We start from the raw sequence: 23106 nt of genomic DNA, 5'->3' as shown, positions 1-23106 counted from the left end.
TCAAGGAGCGGGACACTAATCCGGACGCTTATAAGAAACCCTGCTATACCCTCAGACGAACCATCAAACAAGCAAAGCGTCAATACAGGATGTAGATTGAATCCACCTACACCGGCTCTGGCGCTCGTCGGATGTGGCAGGGCTTGAAAACTATTATGGACTACAAAGGAAAACCCAGCCGTGAGCTGCTCAGTGAGCTAAATGCATTTATGCTTGCTTCGAGGCAAGCAACACTGAGACATGCGTGAGAGCACCAGCTGTTCTAGATGACTGTACGATAACGCTCTCGATAGCCAATGTGAGCAAGACCTTTAAACAGTACAACATTCACAAAACCGCGGGGCCAGACGAATTACCAGGACGTGTACTCAAAGCATGCGTGGACCAACTGACAAGTGTCTTCACTGACATTTTCAACCTCTCCCTGACCGACTCTGTAATACCAACATGTTTCAAGCAGACCACCATAATCCCTGTGCCCAAGGAAGCAAAGGTAACCTGCCTAAATGATTACCGCCTTGTAGCACTTACATCGGTAGCCATGAAGTGCTTTGAAAGGCTGGTCATGGCTGGTCAACAGCATCCTCCCAGACACCCTAAACCCACTCCAATTTGCATACCACCCCAACAGATCCACAGATGATGCAATCTCAATCACACTCCACACTGCCCTTTCCCACCTGGACAAAAGGAAAACCTATGTGAGAATGCTGTTCATTGACTGCAGCTCAGCATTCAACACCATAGTTCCCACAAAAACTCATCACTAAGCTAAGGACCCTGGGACTAAACACCTCCCTCTGCAACTGGATCCTGGACTTCCTGACGGGTCACCCCCAGGTGGTAAGGGTAGGCAACAACACGTCTGCTATGCTGATTCTCAACACTGGGGCCCCTCAGAGGTGTGTGTTTAGTCCCCTCCTGTACTCCCTGTTCACCCACGACTGCGTGGCCAAACATGACTCCAACATCCTCATTACGTTTGCTGATGACACAACAGTGGTAGGCCTGATCACCGACAATGATGAGACAGCCTATAGGGAGGAAGTCAGAGACCTGGCAGTGTGGTGCCAGGACAACAACCTCTTCCTCAATGTGAGCAAGACAAAGGAGCTGATCATGGACTACAGGAAAAGGCGGGCCGAACAGGCCCCCATTAACATCGACGGGGCTGTAGTGGAGCGGGCCCGAGAGTTTCAAGTTCCTTGGTGTCCACATCACCAGCGAACTATCATGGTCCAAGCACACCAAGATAGTCGTGAAGAGGGCACGACAACACCTTTTCCCCGTCAGCAGACTGAAAAGATTTGGCATGGGTCCCCAGATCCTCAGAAAGTTCTACAGCTGCACCATCGAGAGTATCCTAACCGGTTGTATCACCGCCTGGTATGGTAACTGCTCGGCATCTGACCGTAAGGCGCTACAGAGGGTAGTGCGTACAGCCCAGTATAACACTGGGGCCAAGCTTCCTGCCATCCAGGACCTATATACTAGGCGGTGTCAGAGGAAAGCCCCAAAAATTGTCAAAGACTCCAGTCACCCAGTTCATAGACTGTTTTCTCTGCTACCGCATGGAAAAAGGTACCGGAGCGCCAAGTCTATGACCAAAAGGCTCCATAACAGCTTCTACCCCCAAGCCATAAGACTGCTGAACAATTCATCAAAATGGCCACCGGATTATTTACATTGACACCCCCCACACCCCTCCATTTGTTTGTTTTTTACACTGCTGCTACTCGCTGTTTATTATCTATGCATAGTCACTCCACCCCTACCTACTGTACATGTACAAATTACCTCGACTACCCTGTACCCCCGCACATTGACTCGGTACCGAGACCCCCTGTATATACAGTAGCCTCGTTATTGTTATTTTATGTGTTACTTTTTATAATTTTTTACTTACATTTATTTGGTAAATATTTTCATAACTCTTTCTTGAACCACACTTTTGGTTAACGGCTTGTAAGTAAGCATTTCACGTTAAGGTATTGTTGTATTTGGCACAGGTGATAAATAAAGTTTGATTTGATTTGAGACCGGGGTTGGTTGCCACACTTTCTACTCTCGTGTGTATGTCTCAGCACCAGTACAAGACTATTTTAAACATGAATAGAAAGACCAAAGTCTTGGGTTGAAATGGGGATCATTTTTATCCTCATATCTTATTCCAACATGGAGTTATTAGCCATCAAACACACTCTGTCCACTTGTGACAAACAGCCCCATTGTGAGGTTGGATGTCACACAGTATGGGGTAGTAGCTTCTTCCTTTTGTAACAAGAAATGAAACAATATAACATACAAAGTCTTAGAAATAGCAAAGCCTTTCAAACAATATTCCTGAGGGACCACACACACCTCCAAAAATGTTTATCTGCCGTTGATATGCCGTTTGTTTGGCGTGGTGTGTTTTAGGGACCACCCTGCTGGTGGACTGCCAACATTTTCACCCGATTCTAAATGTAGAATTGGTTTGCGCTCAGTTTGCAAATATGTTCAGAGGCAAGCATGTGCACAGATAGAGCCACAGGGGTGCCCTTTTGCTCTCTGATGAAACAAAAGTGCCCTTTTGACTAGTGATGTTTTTAAAACAAATTACTTTTATTTTATTTGTTGTCTCTTTATTCTCTTGTAACTTTAAATGCAACTAATTGCCTATCAACCTACAACATTTCATAAATCTTTAAAAAAGACAAAATATCCCCTCCCCCACGAGCGTGGCAGTGCGTTGCTGCACTTGTCCTCGTCGCATGCACAAACTAGGTTCCCACCGGTACCAGGCAGTGAGTTTGAAATTAATATCACCAGGTTACTTTTGTCACGTCCTGACCATTGAGTGCTCTTATTTTCTATGGTAGAGTAGGTCAGGGTGTGACTGGGGGGTTTATCTAGTTTCTTTTTTCTATGTTGTGTTCTAGTTTCTTTTTTCTATGTTGGGGTTTTTGTATGATTCCCAATTAGAGGCAGCTGGTCATCGTTGTCTCTAATTGGGGATCATATTTAAGTAGTTGTTTTTCCCACATGTGTTTGTGGGAGATTATTTTGAGTTAGTGCATGTTGCACCTCTGTCATCACGGTTTGTTGTTTATTTGGCTAAGTTTCACTTTCAAATAAAAGATGTGGAACGATATTCACGCTGCGCCTTGGTCCGTTCCTACACACAGGCATGACAACTTTGGAGTTAATAGCACGTGTTGTCTCACGGTCAGGGACAGAGAAGGGGGCAACTGCAGTTCAACTGTTTGTCAGTAGCAGAACAAATTCAAATCAAGTAAAGACTTGTTAGCTAGCTTGTTTTGACAGCGTAGCCTAGCTTAGTAGCTGAACCATCTAGCTCATGTCATGATTCCACCTGTCATCAGAGGGAGGCAGAGACCGTCCTAGAGACATTAACGACACTCGGGTGTGTCCTATTTACTCGTTATGATTTCCCTGTTAAAATAGGTGTTTTCTGTTGTCCTTTGCAGAAGCTTGAATTGTTTACCGTGTGCGGTCGTTTCCTGAGTGAGTTTTCGAGACTTAGTGTTTGTTGTTTTTCAATTGTACTGTGATCCTGCGACTACCGCTTCTCAGTAAAGTATTATGTTTATCCTTAACCACTGATTCCTCGTCTGGTATCTTCTCTGCACCTGGGTCCAACCTCATCACGTCACAGCTCAGGGTTTCCCAAACTTTATTCCATCTTGGATCCCTTTTTTAACGCAAATTAATCAGGGACCCCCTCATATCTGAACACAACTCATAGTTTAGAGTGTGATAAAAATACTAAACAAGCTCTTTTACTACGACTTCTGCAGTTCATGGCCGGACTAATGAAGAACATTTTGAAAGGCTCCGCCCTTAGCATCAGAAAGACAATTTTGCAGTTTTAAAGCTAATTTCCTGCAAATCTACACAGGAAATCCTATCTCTAGAAGGTGCAGTACAACACAATGTAGTATTATTTATCCACAATTTATGGTCTTAGATGCACAACATGGGCCTGGGAGGCTCACATGTTTAGAATTGCAAGAAATGAACTTTAAATCTTCTGAAGATTTTACAGATTTAAAGCAAATGTATTGCAATTCTAAAGATTTTGCAATGAGTCAGGGTGTGTCATTTGCAGTTTTAAAGCTGAAATTACAGTGCATTTATGTTCAAAACAAAATTTTTGGGAAAACAAAGATTATTTAGTTGAAAAAATGTATCATTGATGGATTACTGTGCGAGCCTCCCTGGCCCATGTTGTGCATCTAAGAACATAAATTGTGTTTAATCTGTTGTTGCTAACAATATTCATGAAAGCATTTAATTGTGTGTGTGTATATATATATATACAGTACCAGTCAAAAGTTTGGACACAGCTACTCATTCAAGGGTTTTTCTTTATTTTTACTATTTTTTACATTGTAGAATAATAGTGAAGACATCAAAACTATGAAATAACACATATGGAATCATGTAGTAACCAAAAAAGTTTTAAATAATTCAAAATATATTTTATATTTGAGATTCTTCAAAGTAGCCACCCTTTGCCTTGATGACAGCTTTGCACACTCCAGGGGTCAGCGGACCCCACTTTGGGAATCCCTGGGTTAGATTGTGACAACCAGCCCCAAACATTTTTCTAATGGAGTTGATAGTGACAACCATCCCCATCTGAGAAAAATACTAACTATGATGTGAGTTACCTCATGGCTTGACCTAGCAAATCAGAAATATGTTTGAAGTACAGTGCATTCGTTATTCAGACCCCTTCACTTTTTCCACATTTTGTTGCGTTATAGCCTTATTCTAAAATTGATTCAATTACTTTTATTTGTCATCAAACTACACACAACACCCCATAATGACAAAGCGAAAACAGGTTTTTAGACATTTTTGCAGATGTATTCAAAATAAAAAAACAGAAATACCTTATGTAAATAAGTATTCAGACCCTTTGCTATGAGACTCGAAATTGAACTCAGGTGCATCCTGTTTCCATTGATCATCCTTGTGATGTTTTTACAACTTGATTGGAGTCCACCTGTGGTAAATTCAATTGATTGGACATGGAAAGGCACACACCTATCTACATAAGGTCGCACAGTTGACAGTGCATGTCAGAGCAAAAACCAAGCCATGAGGTCGAAGGAATTGTCCATTGTGCTCCGAGACAGGATTGTGTCGAGGCACAGATCTGGGGAAGGGTATTGGACATGAATCAGTTTTTTACCAAATAATGTCTGCAGCATTAAAGATCGCCAAGAACACAGTGGCCTCCATCATTCTTAAATGGAAGAAGTTTGGAACTACCAAGACTCTTCCTAGAGCTAGCCGCCCGGCCAAACTGAGCAATCGGTGGAGAAGGGCCTTGGTCAGGGAGGTGACCAAGAATCCAATGGTCACTCTGACAGAGCTCCAGAGTTCCTCTGTGGAGATGGGAGACCCTTCCAGAAGGATAACCATCTCTGTAGCACTCCTTCAATCATAACTCTACCTATAATGCACAGGATAGCTTCAACCTGTTGGATGGAGGAAACAAAGTCAGCCAGAGATGTGTCGCTACATGTGTCGAAATTAGCATTGTGTCAATGTGATGTTCTACCCGCTACACCAGAGACCAACCAAAACAACTTTACTTCTCATTATTTCAATTGACAAGATAGAATGAACGTGCGAGTCAGCCATTGAGAAAATCTCCTCTTTAGCTGGGCTGTAAGGATGCATTGCGGTCATACCGGCTCTGACGACCACCTAGTAGGGGGTGAAATGTGGGAGCAGCACATAACAGTTTGATGCCTGGAGGTGTGGGGCCTGGCAACAGGGTCGTCATACCAAGCTGCTGCGTGTGGCAAGTACTGGCCTCCTGTGATCCGCTGCGGCACCATGTAGGCTTTTTTCCTGGGAGCTGGTAGCTAGCTGCATAGGTCCTGCCTTGTATTTGTGTTTTATTTAAGTTCTACAAGTGTTCATTTGTCATTGTAATTGTTCCATTTACGTTGTAAAGTTTCTAATTGTGAATTAAAATAGAAACGTGGATTTTTACATGACAGAGATTTATGTGGTCAGTTTTTTATCATGCAGCAACTAGTCCAAATCATCCATGGTTCTGTTACTATGGCAGTGTTGACACTGAAATGTATTGAAATAACTTATTAGTGCCACTGTCAATGGCCTTTTCAAACCATGTTTTCATTGTATTGAATCTAACTCAATGTAATTGTATATTAATTTCTGAAGTTTCATCAGGAAAAGGGAAAATACTTGTTATGAGGGTAATGTCTGCATTCTGTATGAACAAAGGTTTCCTAGCAAGCCCTTTGAACTGTTGTTCCTGGAGATACTCTTGCTTGGTTGGTAGTGGGACAGGAGGGACGAGTCTCAGTCTGTAGGGGTTGTTGTCACTGTTTGGGAAAACAAACAAATTGTTTCTTCAATAGTACACTGTATCTTGTCCATATGCCAAATAAACGTTGAGTTAGATAACATAATATTGATGGAATATGAGTAAATTATAGTGAGAACATACGCACCATTTATGAATTCATCCATCAATGCACTGTTTAAACCCTACTGTATCCTGTGCATATGGCAAATAAGCATTGATTTTGATTTGATAACATATTGATGGAATATGAGTAGATTATAGTGTGAACATATGAATTCAGGGTGTGAAGACATTACCACCAAATAAGTCAGTGTCGCAACAGTGTCCTTTACATACATAGGATGTGGTGTTGTGCTGTAACCAGTATAACATGTCATGCTAATGTAACCATCCTTTTACTTGATGGCCCATAGTCCACAAATATGTCATGCAGATGAGCCATTGTTTACTTGACTGACCACACTGGATATTCATTCAGTAGTTCTGGTGGGTTTGTTCACACCAGGTAGGAATCAATGCTGTATATAGGCAGGCAATGTGCGGAACAGGCAAACATAGCTAACTATTTTGGTCGATCACCAACCAAATAATTATTGAATCACAAAGCATAACAAAAAATACATATAGCTTTTCTAACGTCTTTCAGTGTTTGGGTTTGCACTACCACAACTTATACAGCCTGTCACGTCCTGACCAGTAAAGGGGTTATTTGTTATTGTAGTTTGGTCAGGACGTGGCAGGGGGGTGTTTGTTTTATGTGGTTCGGGGTTTGTTGGTATATGTGTTTATGTAGAGGGGTGTTTGTTTAGAGTATTCCGGGGTTTTTGGTTATGTTCTATGTTTGTATTTCTATGCTCTATCTATGTTGTGTATTTCTTTGTGTTGGCCTGGTATGGCTCTCAATCAGGAACAGCTGTACATCGTTGTTGCTGATTGGGAGTCATACTTAGGTAGCCCTGTATTCACCTGTCCTTTGTGGGAAGTTGTTTTTGCACTGCTAGGGTTACCCTGCAAAACTGTTTAGCTGTCATTCGTGTTCTTGTTTTTGTTACGTGTTCAAGTTTATTAAAATAAACGTTTAAATGAGCACTCAACCCGCTGCGCCTTGGTCTACTCCCTTTGACGGCCATTACACAGCCTCAGGTTCCTTGAAATCAGTCTCCACCAGTATCTCACTGAGAAATATATGTTTGTGCGATGTTACTGTACCGAATTTTATAGATAGATGCATTTTTTGGTGACTAGGGGGGCAGTTGAAATCTGCGGGGGTACTTGCATTGGAATTATATTGAATTCTGCTTATATTATCACACTATACCACAATAAACATAAAGTTCAAATGCAGGAAACTCAGGATCATTCAATGATTTTGAAATTTGTAGCCTCTCTCTGGAGCAATGTAACAGCACAATTGTATTTCAATTTAACTAGTCAGTTAAGAACAAATTCTTATTTTCAATGATGGCCTAGGAACGGTGACTTAACTGCCTTGTTCAGGGGCAGAATGACAGATTTTACCTTATCAGCTCGGGGATTCAATCTTGCAACCTTTCGGTTACTAGTCCAACACTCTAACCACTAGGCTACCTGCCGCCCCATTCAGCAAGGCCGTTTTGGTAATGAATATAGGCCACAAGATTGATAGGCTGTTTGTGGTAGATGAATTGCCCTATGTGAATGCAGCCTTAACAAAATAATGCAAACTAAATGTAGCCTAGTTATTCATGAATGCAAACTAAAATTCTGAATAGCAGTTTGGCTTAGAATAATGACTACTGTGAATGCGAACAAATGAATGTGAACAGAACAAAACAGAGGTACCAATTAGTAGGCCTAGTAAACAAAATATCAGACAAATAAAGTCAGGACACAATATCAGGGTTGGGGACTAACGGATTACATGTAAGGGACTAGTCCATAGGCCTAATGAACACATGCTCAAACTCGCACTCTTTGGATGGACTTAAAGGGGCAATCTGTAGATGCTACATCCATTTTTGGACTTATAAATTATATACACAGTACCAGTGAAATGTTTGGACACACCTACTCATTCAAGGTTTTTTTTAAATTTTTACTATTTTCTACATTGTAGAATAATAGTGAAGACATCAAAACTATGAAATAACACATATGGAATCATGTAGTAACCAAAAAAGTGTTAAACAAATCTAAATATATTTTTGATTTTAGATTCTTCCAAGTAGCCACCCTTTGCCTTGATGACAGCTTTGCACTCTTGGCATTCTGTCAACCAGCTTCATTAGGTAGTCACTTGGACAGGTGTGCCTTGTTAAAAGTTAATTTGTGGAATTTCTTTCCTTCTTAATGCGTTTGAGCCAATCAGTTGTGTTGTCACAAGGTAGAGGTGGTAAACATAAGATTGCTCTATTTGGTAAAATTCCAAGTCCATATTAATTAAATAATAATGTGTGTTGATGCTAATATTATGTACAATATCTAATTATGTTGCCATATGATGACAATAGCCTAATATACTGCTCAAAAAAATAAAGGGAACACTTAAACAACACAATGTAACTCCAAGTCAATCACACTTCTGTGAAATCAAACTGTCCACTTAGGAAGCAACACTGATTGACAATACATTTCACATGCTGTTGTGCAAATGGAATAGACAACAGGTGGAAATTATACGCAATTAGCAAGACACCCCCAATAAAGGAGTGGTTCTGCAGGTGGTAACCACAGACCACTTCTCAGTTCCAATGCTTCCTGGCTGATGTTTTGGTCACTTTTGAATGCTGGCGGTGCTTTCACTCTAGTGGTAGCATGAGACGGAGTCTACAACCCACACAAGTGGCTCAGGTAGTGCAGCTCATCCAGGATGGCACATCAATGCGAGCTGTGGCAAGAAGGTTTGCTGTGTCTGTCAGCGTAGTGTCCAGAGCATGGAGGCGCTACCAGGAGACAGGCCAGTACATCAGGTGATGTGGAGAAGGCCGTAGGAGGGCAACAACCCAGCAGCAGGACCGCTACCTTCGCCTTTGTGCAAGGAGGAGCAGGAGGAGCACTGCCAGAGCCCTGCAAAATGACCTCCAGCAGGCCACAAATGTGCATGTGTCTGCTCAAACGGTCAGAAACAGACTCCATGAGGGTGGTATGAGGGCCCGACGTCCACAGGTGGGGGTTGTGCTTATAGCCCAACACCGTGCAGGACGTTTGGCATTTGCCAGAGAACACCAAGATTGGCAAATTCGCCACTGGCGCCCTGTGCTCTTCACAGATGAAAGCAGGTTCACACTGAGCACATGTGACAGTCTGGAGACGCCGTGGAGAACGTTCTGCTGCCTGCAACATCCTCCAGCATGACCGGTTTGGCGGTGGGTCAGTCATGGTGTGGGGTTGCATTTCTTTGGGGGGCCGCACAGCCCTCCATGTGCTCGCCAGAGGAAGCCTGACTGCCATTAGGTACCGAGATGAGATCCTCAGACCCCTTGTGAGACCATATGCTGGTGCGGTTGGCCCTGGGTTCCTCCTAATGCAAGACAATGCTAGACCTCATGTGGCTGGAGTGTGTCAGCAGTTCCTGCAAGAGGAAGGCATTGATGCTATGGACTGGCCCGCCCGTTCCCCAGACCTGAATCCAATTGAGCACATCTGGGACATCATGTCTCGCTCCATCCACCAACGCCACGTTGCACCACAGACTGTCCGGGAGTTGGCGGATGCTTTAGTCCAGCTCTGGGAGGAGATCCCTCAGGAGACCATCCGCCACCTCATCAGGAGCATGCCCAGGTGTTGTAGGGAGGTCATACAGGCACGTGGAGGCCACACACACTACTGAGCCTCATTTTGACTTGTTTTAAGGACATTACATAAAAGTTGGATCAGCCTGTAGTGTGGTTTTCCACTTTAATTTTGAGTGTGACTCCAAATCCAGACCTCCATGGGTTGATAAATTGGATTTCCATTGATTATTTTTGTGTGATTTTGTTGTCAGCACATTCAACCATGTAAACAAAAAAGTATTTAATAAGATTATTTCATTCATTCAGATCTAGGATGTGTTATTTTAGTGTTCCCTTTATTTTTTTGAGCAGTGTATATTCAACATGCTGTAAACTATTGTCTTTTAACAGTTTCACTCAATTCATTCTCATCAACTTAATAATTATGACACACCCCTCACTATTGTCATTGGTTGCACTAATTGCACTGTTTGTCTACATAACCTAGTTCAAGCATACATGACATCACCCTGAAGAAGGCACAGTGATGCTGAAACGTTGGTGGTTTACCCAATAAATTACTGGTTTAAATATTTATAGTATTTTTATAGCTTACAGGTTTTTCGCCATTAGTCAGCACCTCTACACAAAACAATTTCACTGGGTGTGCGCCAGCTCATGCTTTTATTTGTGAAATGATCTAATAAAACAGACTTTAATCTGACAAAGGATAAACATTCCACCTCTCTCAGTAGCCACAGAAAATCTGCAGGCATGGTTCAGTAAGATTCTTTCCATATTTATAATATTTCATGTTTTCAATGTTTAAATTACTCTTCTTTTTATCTCCAAGTTAGCATTTTCAATGTCAATCTTTTGTTTAATAAGTTATTACTTCAGTTAAGAAATTCATGAATTGACCTATTGTGACAAATATAATTATCATGATGGTAAGGATTATGGATGCTAGTCTTTTCCTCTGTATGTGTCTCAGGATGCCCCATATATTTCCTATATTGTAATAGTCTCTTAGTCCAGAGATATTTAGAAAATGTAATCCACAGTCCAGTTAATTGTTTGAAGTCTGAGTAGTTCTGAAGTAAAACCTTTGAAAAGTTTGTATTATTTGTGTATAAATAATACACCAAATTATTATGCCAACTGGATTACCATGTAATTACCAACAAAAGTCCCAATTGTGTGCCTTTGGAGAAAGAAATATATAAAGCTTCATTTAGGCCTACACAACCAAAACAACTACTCTGATAGTGGCTCAATAATGTTGATGAATGTTGATGGAAAATCTGAATTTATTTGTCTTGTTCCACCTGAAACCAGAAGTAAATGTCACAAGTAAAGTGCACCTGTATTGCAGTGCCAGGTGGTTAGGGAACTATATAGTCACGTATCAGTATTTAAATAAATATAATCTTTGAGTTGCCAATGGCTATATGACTATGTAACACAAAAGGGAGACTACTGAAGTTGGTGGGACTATTGAATTACCTTGCATGTAGTACAGCATGTGAGTATTCTATTCATTCTATGTAGGCCTAAATATAATTTATTTTAATTTTATTTTTTTACATCAAGTTTTAATTATTTCGATTCATACAATACATTTATAGATTTCTTTTTTTTTTATTCCTCCCCCCAGCAGTCTGACAGCATGTCAAATAAATCATGAGATAAAAACAAATAAATTAATATTACATAGTAAAACTGCTGAACAATACATCATACAGTCTCAGAAATAATGACAAATTATCGATACACATTCATGAGTGTAAAGGCCCGTTGGTTAAGGGTTCAGAAATGTCCATTGCTGCTTTTTCCATGTGTCAAGAGTGGAGACCTTGACCCTGTGGATCCTGGCGGTGGAGAGCTCCGTAAGAACAATTTCCTTAAATGTGAGCAGCCATCGTTGCAATGGTAACTGATGAGGTGGAATCCACCTTTGTACAATCATTTTCTTAGCAGCTGTGGTTCCTGTCAACCACACTCTCCGTTGGCATTCTGACAAGTGCAAATCAGAGTCACCACAAAGCAACATCATTATTGGCTCTAATGGCAGTATTTTAAATATAAGTTTGTAAGTCGCTCTGGATAAGAGCGTCTGCTAAATGACGTAAATGTAAATGTAAAAAATAAGTTCAGAGATGACATCGTTGACTTCCCTCCAGAATTCAACCACCCACGGGCATTTGCACAGCACATGCTGAAAAGTACCAAGGTCCCCTGTGGTGCAGAACTCACATAATGGTGATGGACTAATACCATGTGATGTCTTTTTTGAGGTGTTAGATGGGTTCAAAGGCAATTTTAAAAATATATTACCGTAAATTCCGGACTATAAGCCGCAACTTTTTTCTCACGCTTTGAACCTCGCGGCTTAAACAATGACGCGGCTAATATATGGATTTTTCCCGCTTTCAATTTTTTATTTCCAAAAAAACACATTCTGTGACATGCTCAGTTTTTTGGCGGCATGAAGCTTTCATTAGACCAATGAAATTGCCTAACGGGTTAAGGTCAAACAACTTTTTAGTTTACTGTTTAGATTAAATCGAGCGCTCTCAAACTTCCCATCATTCTGATTACGGTAGTCATTTTGTCACCCTCATCATGGAAAAGACACGGAGAAATGCATATGATGCAGCTTTCAAGTTGAAGGCGATTGATTTGGCTGTTGGAAAAGGAAATAGAGCTGCTGCATGGGAGCTTGGTCTTAATGAGTCGATAAGACGTTGGAAACAGCAGCATGAGGAATTGACTCAGTGCAAAAAGACAACTAAAGCTTACTGCAAATTTTTTTTGTTTTGTTACAAGCCATGTTTCGTTAAAGCCTATTTATTTTTGTTACAAGCCATGTTTCGTTAAAGCCTGTGTAAAGGTAATTTGTTTCAATGTACCGGTAGGCACCTGCGGCTTATAGACATGTGCAGCTTATTTATGTTCAAAATAATATTTTTTTTTTTATTCAGTGGGTGCGGCTTATATTCAGGTGCGCTTAATAGTCCGGAAATTACGGTAATTGGTAATTGTTAATTATAATTAATTGGTGACTTTCTAGACGATCAAAATATATTTTTCCATAATGTCCCCCACTTTATTTGTCTGTCAGCAAGTGTAAAATAATTTTCCCATACAGTGGATAGAGTTAATGGTTTTTGTGCTGCTAGAATTAATTGACTATAGATATTAGAAACAACTCCTTTTGAGGGGCATCTGTCCATTAGAAGTTTGACCAATGGGATTACTGCTAGTTCTGCTCCCCAGGGGACCCCATAGGCTCGCATGGATAGGCATAGTTTAATGTAAAGACGAAATGATGAACCTGGGACATTAAAACATTGACAGAATTCCTAGAAACTGAGGAGTCCATTCAAATGGAATATGCCTTTGAAAGTATGAATAGCCTTCTTAGACCAAGAATCTGATATAAATGGTTTCTTACACACTAAGAATTCTTTATCACGCCATATTGGAGAGTATGAATGCCATTTAAGATTAGATCTCATATGCTTCTCTGTAGCTTTCCACACATTTACTGACTATGCTATAATGGGTCCAAACAATATAGCACATTTTTTAGGAGTCAATACAGAAAAGAATACATATTGTTATCTAATTGGTGAAACTATTGACTATTCTATAGCACGCCAAGGAACAGAAGCCTCTGGGTTTAACCAGGTCTTCAGGAGATTGATTTGGAATGATGCAATTTTAGATTTGGAACTGCAGGTCCACTTGATGCTTTTGTTCTCTGTAGGGTTGCATATTTAATCTGTGGTTTCTTTCTCCCCCATATTAACTTCTTATGACAGAGTCAATGCCGTGGTAACATGGAAGTCATAAAACTGATAGGAGGGAGGGCATTCCTTTTAATAATTGAGATTCTAGCATGCAAAGAAGTGGCCATAGCTGACCATATGTTTATGTATTTTTGGATCTTTTGATAGGTTTCTAAGTAGTCTTCCTGCAGGTAGTGTGAATAGAGGGGGATATGGTAAGGCCTAAGTAGGTGATTTGTTTCTTCACTGGGATCATGGGTGGTAGTTGTACACTTCCCTTAGTTGAGTTCAGAGGTAGTAGAGCTGATTTGGACCAGTTGATCTTGTAACCAGATCATGAGCTAAATGCTGTGAACATAGACATTATTGGCTGGAGGGATTTCTGAGCATGTGCGACATAGAGCAGAATGTCATCTGCATACAGAGAAATTGCTTGTTCAGTTTGTTTGATTTTGATATGTGAGGAAGCCTAATTTTGACATATGCTTTGTGCCAGTGGTTCAAGAGAGAGAGCAAATAGCATAGGGGAGGCGGGACAACCTTGTTTACATCCTTGTTGTGTGGTAAATGGATTAGAATGGGTAGTGCCTGTAGATATAATAGAAGAAGGATTCACATTCATGGTGCGAATCATATGTATAAATCTAGCCCCAAAACCAAAGTGTTCAAGAAGAAGCCACAAATATTCTCACTCTAAGCAGGCAAAGGCTTTCTCTGCATCTAATGATAACACAGTACACAGGGTATCCAGATTGGAAGCCTCAGCAACCACATGAAACAGGCAGATTAGGGATATAATAGCTGTATCGATGTCTCTGTGTCCTTTTTCAATAGCAATGTTAAGCGATTCAAGAATAACTGCTCCGAGCTCAACCCAAAAGTTGAGAATAAGTTCAGGAGGTATTCCATCAATAACAGGCGCTTTGTCTTTCTTCATATTTAAAAGAGCAGCTTTCATTTCAGATAAAGTGGCAGGTTCCTCTAATAAATCTGTTTCTTCTTGAGAGAGTTTGGGCAACGTAAGGTTCTCCAGGAACTGCCGACAAGCAGAAGTATCAAAGCGATGTGAGGAACTGTATAAATCTGAATAATATGCTCTAAAAGTGTATTTATTTCTGTGGGATCAGATATCTGTCCTTTAGTAGGGGATCTGATCAGCTGTATTGATGCTGTTTCAGCATGTTTAAGCTGCAGCTCCAGTAAGTTGCTAGGCCTACTCCCTTGAAAACAGTATTTTTGTTACACCCTCTGCATAATGAATTCTGCTCTACGTCACAAGTCATTAAGTTCCAGTCTACTCGTATTAAGCTCAATTTCTCTCTTTGTTGAATAGTTGTTTTTAAGAGTCTTCCATCATTTTACAATGATTTTACAATTCACTGATCTTCTGAAGTCTTAAGTTATGTAAATTAGAAGAAAAATGTGTAGTGTTTCCTCTTATTAAACATTTTATAGCTAACCATACCATAGTTGAGTCCTCCACTGAGTAGTCATTATTTTCAAAAAAATATTTTAAATTGGATTTTAACTGAAAGATGAAGTCAGAGTTGTGTAGGAAATTATTATTAAACCTCTATCTCAGTGCATGCTTTTTCATTGGGAAGATTTGAAATTTACAAAGAATTGGATTATGATCAGATAGAACGGCCGGTAATGTTTTTATAAGTCCCATGTTACCTGTAATATCAGTAGATATTAAAAAGTAGTAAATTCTCGAGAAAGTTTCAATCTAGCAGAAAAGCATGTATAGTCCTTAATTGTGGGATTATAACTTCTCCAACAGTCATTAAACTGGAGATCTTTAAGAAATTGTTTAAGTGCATTGGAAACATTCACTTGTGATGAACTATGAGAAGGTCCACATCCACCTAGCTTAGAATCAATAATGGCATTTGTCAGTTCAAATAATAAGTTTATAATCTGATAAATTGAGCAGAAGGGATACAAATATTTGTCATATGAGTTAGGAGCCTAAATAGTTACAAATGCTATTTTCTTTCCATACAGAGTGAAACATATGTAAGTAAATCTGCCCTGTTTATCATTTCCACTTTTTTTCAATTGTAAGGGGTAGACTGCTTTTATGTAGAATAAAAATCTAATCAAATTGTATTTGTCACATGCACCAAATACAACAGGTGTAGACCTTACAGTGAAAGGCTTACTGACAAACCCTTAACCAGCAATGTAGTTTTAAGAAAAATACAAAACAAAATAATAAGAAATAAGAATAAGCACCCCTTTAGATTTCGATGTAAAGCAGGAAGCAGCTACCAGTTTGTAGTATTTGTTCTGAAGTCTCCAGACATCACCCTCTAAAATATGTGTCTCTTGCAATAGAGCAATGTCAACTTTATTCCTATGTAATAAATCAAGACATTTAATTAACTTATTTGGCTCATTAGAACCCCTCAGATTAGAGGAAATTATCACTAAATTAGCCATGATCCATCTGTGGTGATGTGAATACCAGTTTGATGGATAAAAGGGGATAAAATGACTATTCAGCTGCCAACTAAATAGTTGTAAACCAGATATTTCAGAAACAAACAGTAAACATATCCATTGCTGGATAAAATTATATATAAAATTACAAAACCCTTCAGATTTCCATTCCACAATAACCCTGCAAAATGTAAAGAATCCCTCCACTCCCTGACAAGTTAGGACACAACAGTCCTCCCTCTCCACTCAATGTTATACCCGTGACTGAACCCAGCGGTGTCTATCACTAAAACCCTCCCAATACCCCTGAATATCTCGCTCCATTTCCTAAATATCTTGCATTAACTGACACAATGGAGATATGAGAAAAGCAAGAAATGTTCAATTGACTGAATGATTAAGCCTTAATGTAGCACAAACGCTGGAGAAGAACGGATGAATCCCAGTTTCACGGATGAATCCCGGTTTCACCTGTACTGGGCAGATTGCAGACAATGTGTATGGAGTCGTGTGGGAGAGCAGTTTGCTGCGGTCAACGTTGTGAACAGAGTGCCCCATGGTGGTGGTGGGGTTATGGTATGGGCAGGCATAAGCTATGGACATTTTATTGATGGAAATTTGAATGCACAGATACCATGACGAGATCCTGAGAGCTGAGGCCCATTGTTGTGCCCTTCATCGCCGCCATCACATTTCAGCATGATAATGCACAGCCCCATGTCACAAGGATCTGTACACAATTCCTGGAAGCTGAAAATGTCCCAGTTCCTCCATGGCCTGCATACTCACCTGACATGTCACCCATTGAGCATGTTTGGGATGCTCTGGATTGACGTGTGACAGCGTGTCCCAGTTCCCACCAATATCCAGCAATTTCGCACAGCCATTGAAGAGGAGAGGGACAACATTCCACAAGCCACAATCAACAGCCTCTGATCAACTCAATACAAAGGACCAACAGATTAATATCTCTATTCTAAGTCATGTGAAATCCATAGGCTTGGGCCTAATGCATTTATTTCAATTGACTGATTTCCTTTTAAATAAACTGTAACTTTTAAAATCTTTAAAATAGTTGCATTTATATTTTTGTTCAGTGTAATTTGTAAAATAAATAATCTAAAAACATGTTTCCACTTTGTCATTATGGGGTATTGTGTGTAGATAGGTGAGAAACTTCTATTTGATCCATTTTTTATTCAGACTAACACAATGTTGAATAAGTCAATGGGTATGAATACTTTAAGGCAGTGTATGTCATTACTCTCCTGTTTGGCGGACTTAAATATTGTGTCTACCATCCAACAGGGTCACATTTTAAATGAAGTACAACTTATATAGCATACATAAATATTTCATATGCACGACATAAATGTTTCACAAATCCTCTACATGCATATGTCATGCTCTATAAATGGTGCATAAACATACACAATGAGGTATGTGACATTTGGCAATTCACCCTGGTTATGACATCCTTTATACATAATTTATAGAGTATGACATACGCTTAGATTATATGTGAAGACTTCATGTAGTGCTTATGAAGACTTTATGTACAACATACGTTGTTCTTTCATTTAAAATGGGACCTCAAAAGGTTAAATTATTGTCCTACAGGGGCCTCTATGCAAAATACATCCATATTAGTTTCATCTTGGCAGCACGTCAGTAGCGGAATATCTGTAACTACAGCTGACAGGGTTAAGCCCAAATGTAAACCAACTTAAACAAATTGTTCCTTGCTTTTATCAGCATTTGATAAGCGACTGTGCTAATATAAAAATACTTCCTGAAAATTGTATTAAAAGCCTTAACTGAGCAATTTGGCATTTAGCCAATGTTAAAAACGTATGATTTGAAAACATTGAAAGTATCCCAAACACAATGCTAATTTATAACTTTAATTGACCACAAAAAAACTGTTCAAACAAATGTCTTTGCTATTGAGATGTGAATATGTAGCGCTTATAATGGTGAAATAAAAAAAGAACTTGTAGGAAAAGCACTACTTATGAATATTCATAGTTCACATAGAACAAAGGCTTTCACTGGAAACAGTTAACCTTTTGGCAGGAGAATGGCATTTATAGCTGTCCTTCGTGTACAGTAACCACATCCTGCTATGCTTGACAGTCCCCCACGCTCCAGCTATCATAGTTCCTGCTGCTTAACTCCATCCTCCGGAGCCGCTTCCTCTGCTAGTTCTGCCAGGGCCCTGTGACGCTCTGTTTCTGTCACCGTCATGGGATGCAGGGGGAAGAACCCAGCCAGTCCTACAGGAACAGACATGGGAGGATTGACAGTATCTTAGACCACATAGATTCCCAGGTAGCATTGAGACTTAATTGGAAGTATTGATTACATTTAAAAGTACACTACACTGAACAGTGTTGGTTCCATGTATCATGAGCTAAAATCAAAGTTCCCAGAAATGTTGCATATGCACAAAATCCTTCTCTCTCTTAAATGTTGCTTAACAGCATCATCATCATTACACAGGTGCACCTTGTGCTGGGGGGGGGCAATAAAAGTGAGTGAGTGTTTTATTGTTGTCAACATTGTGAACAGAGTGACCAATGGTGGGCGGTGGGGTGGTATGGTATGGGCAGGCATAAGCTACGGACAACAAACAAAATTGCATTTTATCAATGGCAATTTGAATGTACTGAATGTACTGTGACGAGATCCTGAGGCCCAATTGGGGCGGCAGGTAGCCTAGTGGTTAAAGCGTTGGACTAGTAACCGAAACGTCGCAAGATTGAATCCCCGAGCTGACAAGGTATAAATCTGTCGTTCTGTCCCTGAACAAGGCAGTTAACCCACTGTTCCTAGGCCGTCATTGAAAATAAAAATGTGTTCTTAACTGACTTGCCGAGTAAAATAATAAAAATAAAAAATTGTCATGCCCTTCATCTGCCACCATTACCTCATGTTTCCCAGTCACGTGAAATCAATAGATTTGGGCCTAATGAATTTATTTCAATTGATTGATTTCCTTACATATACTGTAACTCAGTGAAATCGTAAAAATTATTGTTTATATATTTTGGTTTAGTATAGTTAATTTAGGAACCTGTGATTTAGTGTCTTTTCCATGATGTAGGCCTTACACTGGCCATTTCAATAAACCTGTAAAGTGTGTGTTGTCATGGTGAGGGTAGAGGGAACACACCTAGAAGTTTGGCCACAGGCTTCGTTGGATGTGCACCACAGCCCATCCAGTACTTGATCCTGTCAGAGTTGATGCTGACCAGTTTCTCATTGTAGATGTTTGGCAGGGGGTCATAAGAGCCTAGCTGTTCTATGTATTTACTGTCTCGTGCTCGCTTGTTGTAAGCTGCCACAATGCGGTAGAAAGGTCTGTTAGACTGTTTGTGGCCAGCCATTGCCAATCTGATGACAATGTGTCCTCCATGGTACGTCTTCAGTAGGAAGGATGCTGTAAGGACAATACAACAAAATCAGCATTGTATTGTTTCGTTAAAAAGTGAAATCCATATGCAATTAAATTGTCTGAAAAAAAGAACAGCATTTGAAGTAGGATGTTTTCGGTCAAAGAGTAAGCAATTAGTTGTGATCACAGTTCAGGTGGTGTGTTTTGTCAGGTACATAGCTAGGTCAAAGGTTATCAGGTGTTTAGCAAGGTAAATTAGGGATTCACACTGTTTTTACAGCTTACACAACACAACCACTCTAAAACACTATGCTATCTGCAAAATACTTGAATCTGGATCGCCATCCACTGCAACGGTAATTTAACATGGTGGAGCTCTCTTTTAACATAATCTGCAATAAATGGGAACACCACACACCCAACAGTATTTCATGTCTGGACAATAACTCATTAGAAAGTAGCCATCCCATAATACAAATAACACTCAATGTCTAGCTATTGTGTAGCTGTATCTGTTGTGTATTCCATGAAATAAACATTACTTATCAGAAACATCATTGGTATAACTACTAGCTAGCTAGACACCATAATCATGGCTAGGCTCGTCAACGGTAACGTTACAGACATTTCCGGCTAGCTAATAAGCGTGCCCCAACTTGCTAGTTAGCCCATGTTGACAGCGTTAGTTAAATAGCAACCTGATCATACTTACATAGATGGACCATGTTTAGGTATACCCTGCAAAAGAGGTCAAACGAATACGTAAAAGATCGACAACGTTATCAACATTATAGAAAATAGCACTTCTATTGTCTAATGTGACATTAGTAAGGTTGCAGCCATTTTTAAACAGGAAGTGATGTTCTTCTTCGTGTAGTTTATTGTCACTTGACGCTGTGTCTTGCTGCCTTTCGCAGGTCGGAGTGCGGATTGCACATTTTTGATGAAACGAGCCACTTACGATTCATCACATGGCAAACGGTCCACCCAGAATCACAACAGCATGCTGACTTCTGTCCCATGGAAGCACACACATCGCTTTCGTGACGTTCTCAGCTAACCCACCCAGCTATACATATGCCACGTTCAAGTGCAAGTTGGAACTAGGAAAGTTTATGAATTGCTAACCGTTTGTAGTTATAGAGTACCACAGTATAAGTCATAATACCCATAAATCCTAGCGGTCAAACAGGGAAATGGTTCCAATAATTTTTCCACCATTCATTTTTTTTATAGTGGATTTTAGAAACCCTTTAAATAAGGGCTGTGTTTCGTGTAGGCTTACTCTTGCGTGATATTTCGATAACCGTGTAAATCTTTCTCAGACAAGGGGACCCTTATCAATATATTCATCTGTATTTACCCCCAACAAATGAAATTCTAATTAGCTGCTAATGTGGCTATCATAAAGAACTACAAATGCCATGATGATCTGGATGAGACTGCCGAATCGAGGCAAAGGTAAGAATCTCTGGATTAACTATCTAATGTTAGCTAAATGTACTTTATCGTGGTTATCAAAACGTCACACCAGGGTAAGCCTACACAAAATACAGCCCTTATTTTTTGTGTTTCTATGGGAAAATGAATGGTGGAAAAACGATTGGAACCATTTAGCTGTTTTTTTATTATGGGTATTATGACAACTCCACTGTGGGGCTCTATACACGTGCTGTGTTCAACCAGTTAGCAAGTCGTACATTTCAGAGTTTCCTAGTTCAGACAAGCACATGAACAAGGCAACAATCCCCAAAAACCCACCACCCCAATGGAAGTGATGATCCTTGAAGCGTTTCCTTTAATTTTTGTAACTGTCCACTCGATGGCGCCAGTGGACTGTATTGCACTGTCAGAGCTCCTAAGTGGAATGATCATCTCCAACAAAAGAGGACAATTTTGCATGTAAGTTGTTATACACTTTAGCAACACTTATGATTGTTTAAATAGACCGTCATACAGTCACACACATCTAATAATAAATGAAAAATAATCATCATGGCCCACAATGTGTATCAAAATCAATGCATAATCTTGATTGAAATATTTGTATTGGCTATCTAATTGAGGTGACATGTTCAGGTATTTTTCAGACATTCATTTGGTATTTGGAATGTATTAGCCACCGCAAAAGCATTAGTTAAAAGTCAGACCAATGTGATCCTCTCCTTACTCTAGATGTCTTTAGTTGATTACACAAGTTCAGCTCTCGCTCCAGCCACTGCAAATGCGGAGTAGAAACATTGATTTCCTGAGAGTGACCCATGAATCGAGGGTTCAGTGGTTTGCATGACGTAAACCCTGTGCACTGATATTTGTTCCCTTTGGGAGCTCCACTCCCTCGCTGTTGGAACATGGTGATTTCACACTCCTGTTGTGGAGAGATGCTGTTCCTGTGTGTGTGACAAACACATGGTTTCTCTGAGGAGGGGTCAGACTCTGATAGCCCTTTGTCTATGAATGAACACATAGTTATATTTGATAACAGATAGAGCATATGTTCTCACAGCACATAAGTCTATAACACAGAACAGGGAGTCCTGTACTGTTACATGTTCTCTTATGACTGTGAGTCCTATCTGCAGGAACTTGACAGCAAACTGTTCTGCTTATGTGAACAAGTTTACAATTTTCTCATCCTTAATACACAATTTATACAAAAAAAGACAGAGAGGTCTACATGCATGATCATTTTTAAATCTACATGTATCATCATCACACAGTACAAAATCACCCATTGTCGTCCATTGAATTAGCTTTTGTAATGTAAATTATATTTTGGTGGAAGAGATTATTCTGTATTTAGTTATAATGTTATTAATGTCCCCAATTTATTGTACATTTCCATCATATGACTATAATAATCGTACGCCTAGTGACTGGATAGGACATGTTATATTTTGGTTATTTATTGTGTGATACTGTAACGCCCTGGCCATAGAGAGGGGTTTTTGTTCTTTATTTTGGTTAGGCCAGGGTGTTATGTTCCTTTTTCTATGTTTTTGTATTTCTTTGTTTTGGGCCGTGTGTGGCTCCCAATCAGGCACAGCTGAAGCTCGTTGTTGCTGATTGGGAGTCACACATAAGGAGCATGTTTTTCCTTTGGGTTTTGTGGGTAATTGTTTCTGTTAGTGTTTTGCACCTGACAGGACTGTTTTGGCTGTCAGTTTTCTTGTTTTTTGTATAGTGTTCACGTTGTTCAATTAAAATCATGATGAATACTAACTCCGCTGCACCTTGGTCTACTCTCTCTTCTTCAGAAGGCCGTTACAGATACACAACCACACATGCATAATGGTTAGAATATTATTCAATAACTGTCTACTTCTAGAGCACATATCCCAAAAATGATGCAGGTTAGATCATTGGGTTAACCAGTTAATTTGCAATCCAACAGGCCCAGTCATGTGGAGTTGTAGACTG

The 23106-nt window shown here is 40.0% G+C and overlaps 1 protein-coding gene across 1 annotated transcript; it reads right to left on the bottom strand.

Annotated features, from left to right (window-relative positions):
• Nucleotides 1-18177: 18177 nt before the first annotated feature.
• Nucleotides 18178-20569, bottom strand: LOC106583050 (small ribosomal subunit protein bS16m). Its single transcript, XM_014166818.3, has 3 exons — nucleotides 20399-20569; nucleotides 19465-19731; nucleotides 18178-18565 (listed from the first exon to the last, which is right to left on the bottom strand). The coding sequence occupies exons 1-3, from the start codon at nucleotides 20409-20411 to the stop codon at nucleotides 18444-18446; spliced, it is 402 nt and encodes a 133-aa protein (XP_014022293.1). The 5' UTR covers nucleotides 20412-20569; the 3' UTR covers nucleotides 18178-18443.
• Between the last annotated feature and the right edge of the window lie 2537 nt (nucleotides 20570-23106).

The sequence above is a fragment of the Salmo salar genome, chromosome 22 (genome assembly GCF_965601325.2).
Source record: "Salmo salar chromosome 22, fSalSal1, whole genome shotgun sequence".
NCBI lineage: Eukaryota > Metazoa > Chordata > Actinopteri > Salmoniformes > Salmonidae > Salmo > Salmo salar.
Note: the sequence above shows the minus strand (reverse complement) of the source record. Positions and strands in the feature narration are given on the sequence as shown.

Coding starts and splice junctions, on each gene's coding strand:
- LOC106583050 (XM_014166818.3), bottom strand. Junction 18,566..19,464: donor GCCTGTGGCCAAACTTCTAG/GTGTGTTCCCTC, acceptor CTGTTCCTGTAG/GACTGGCTGGGTTCTTCCCC.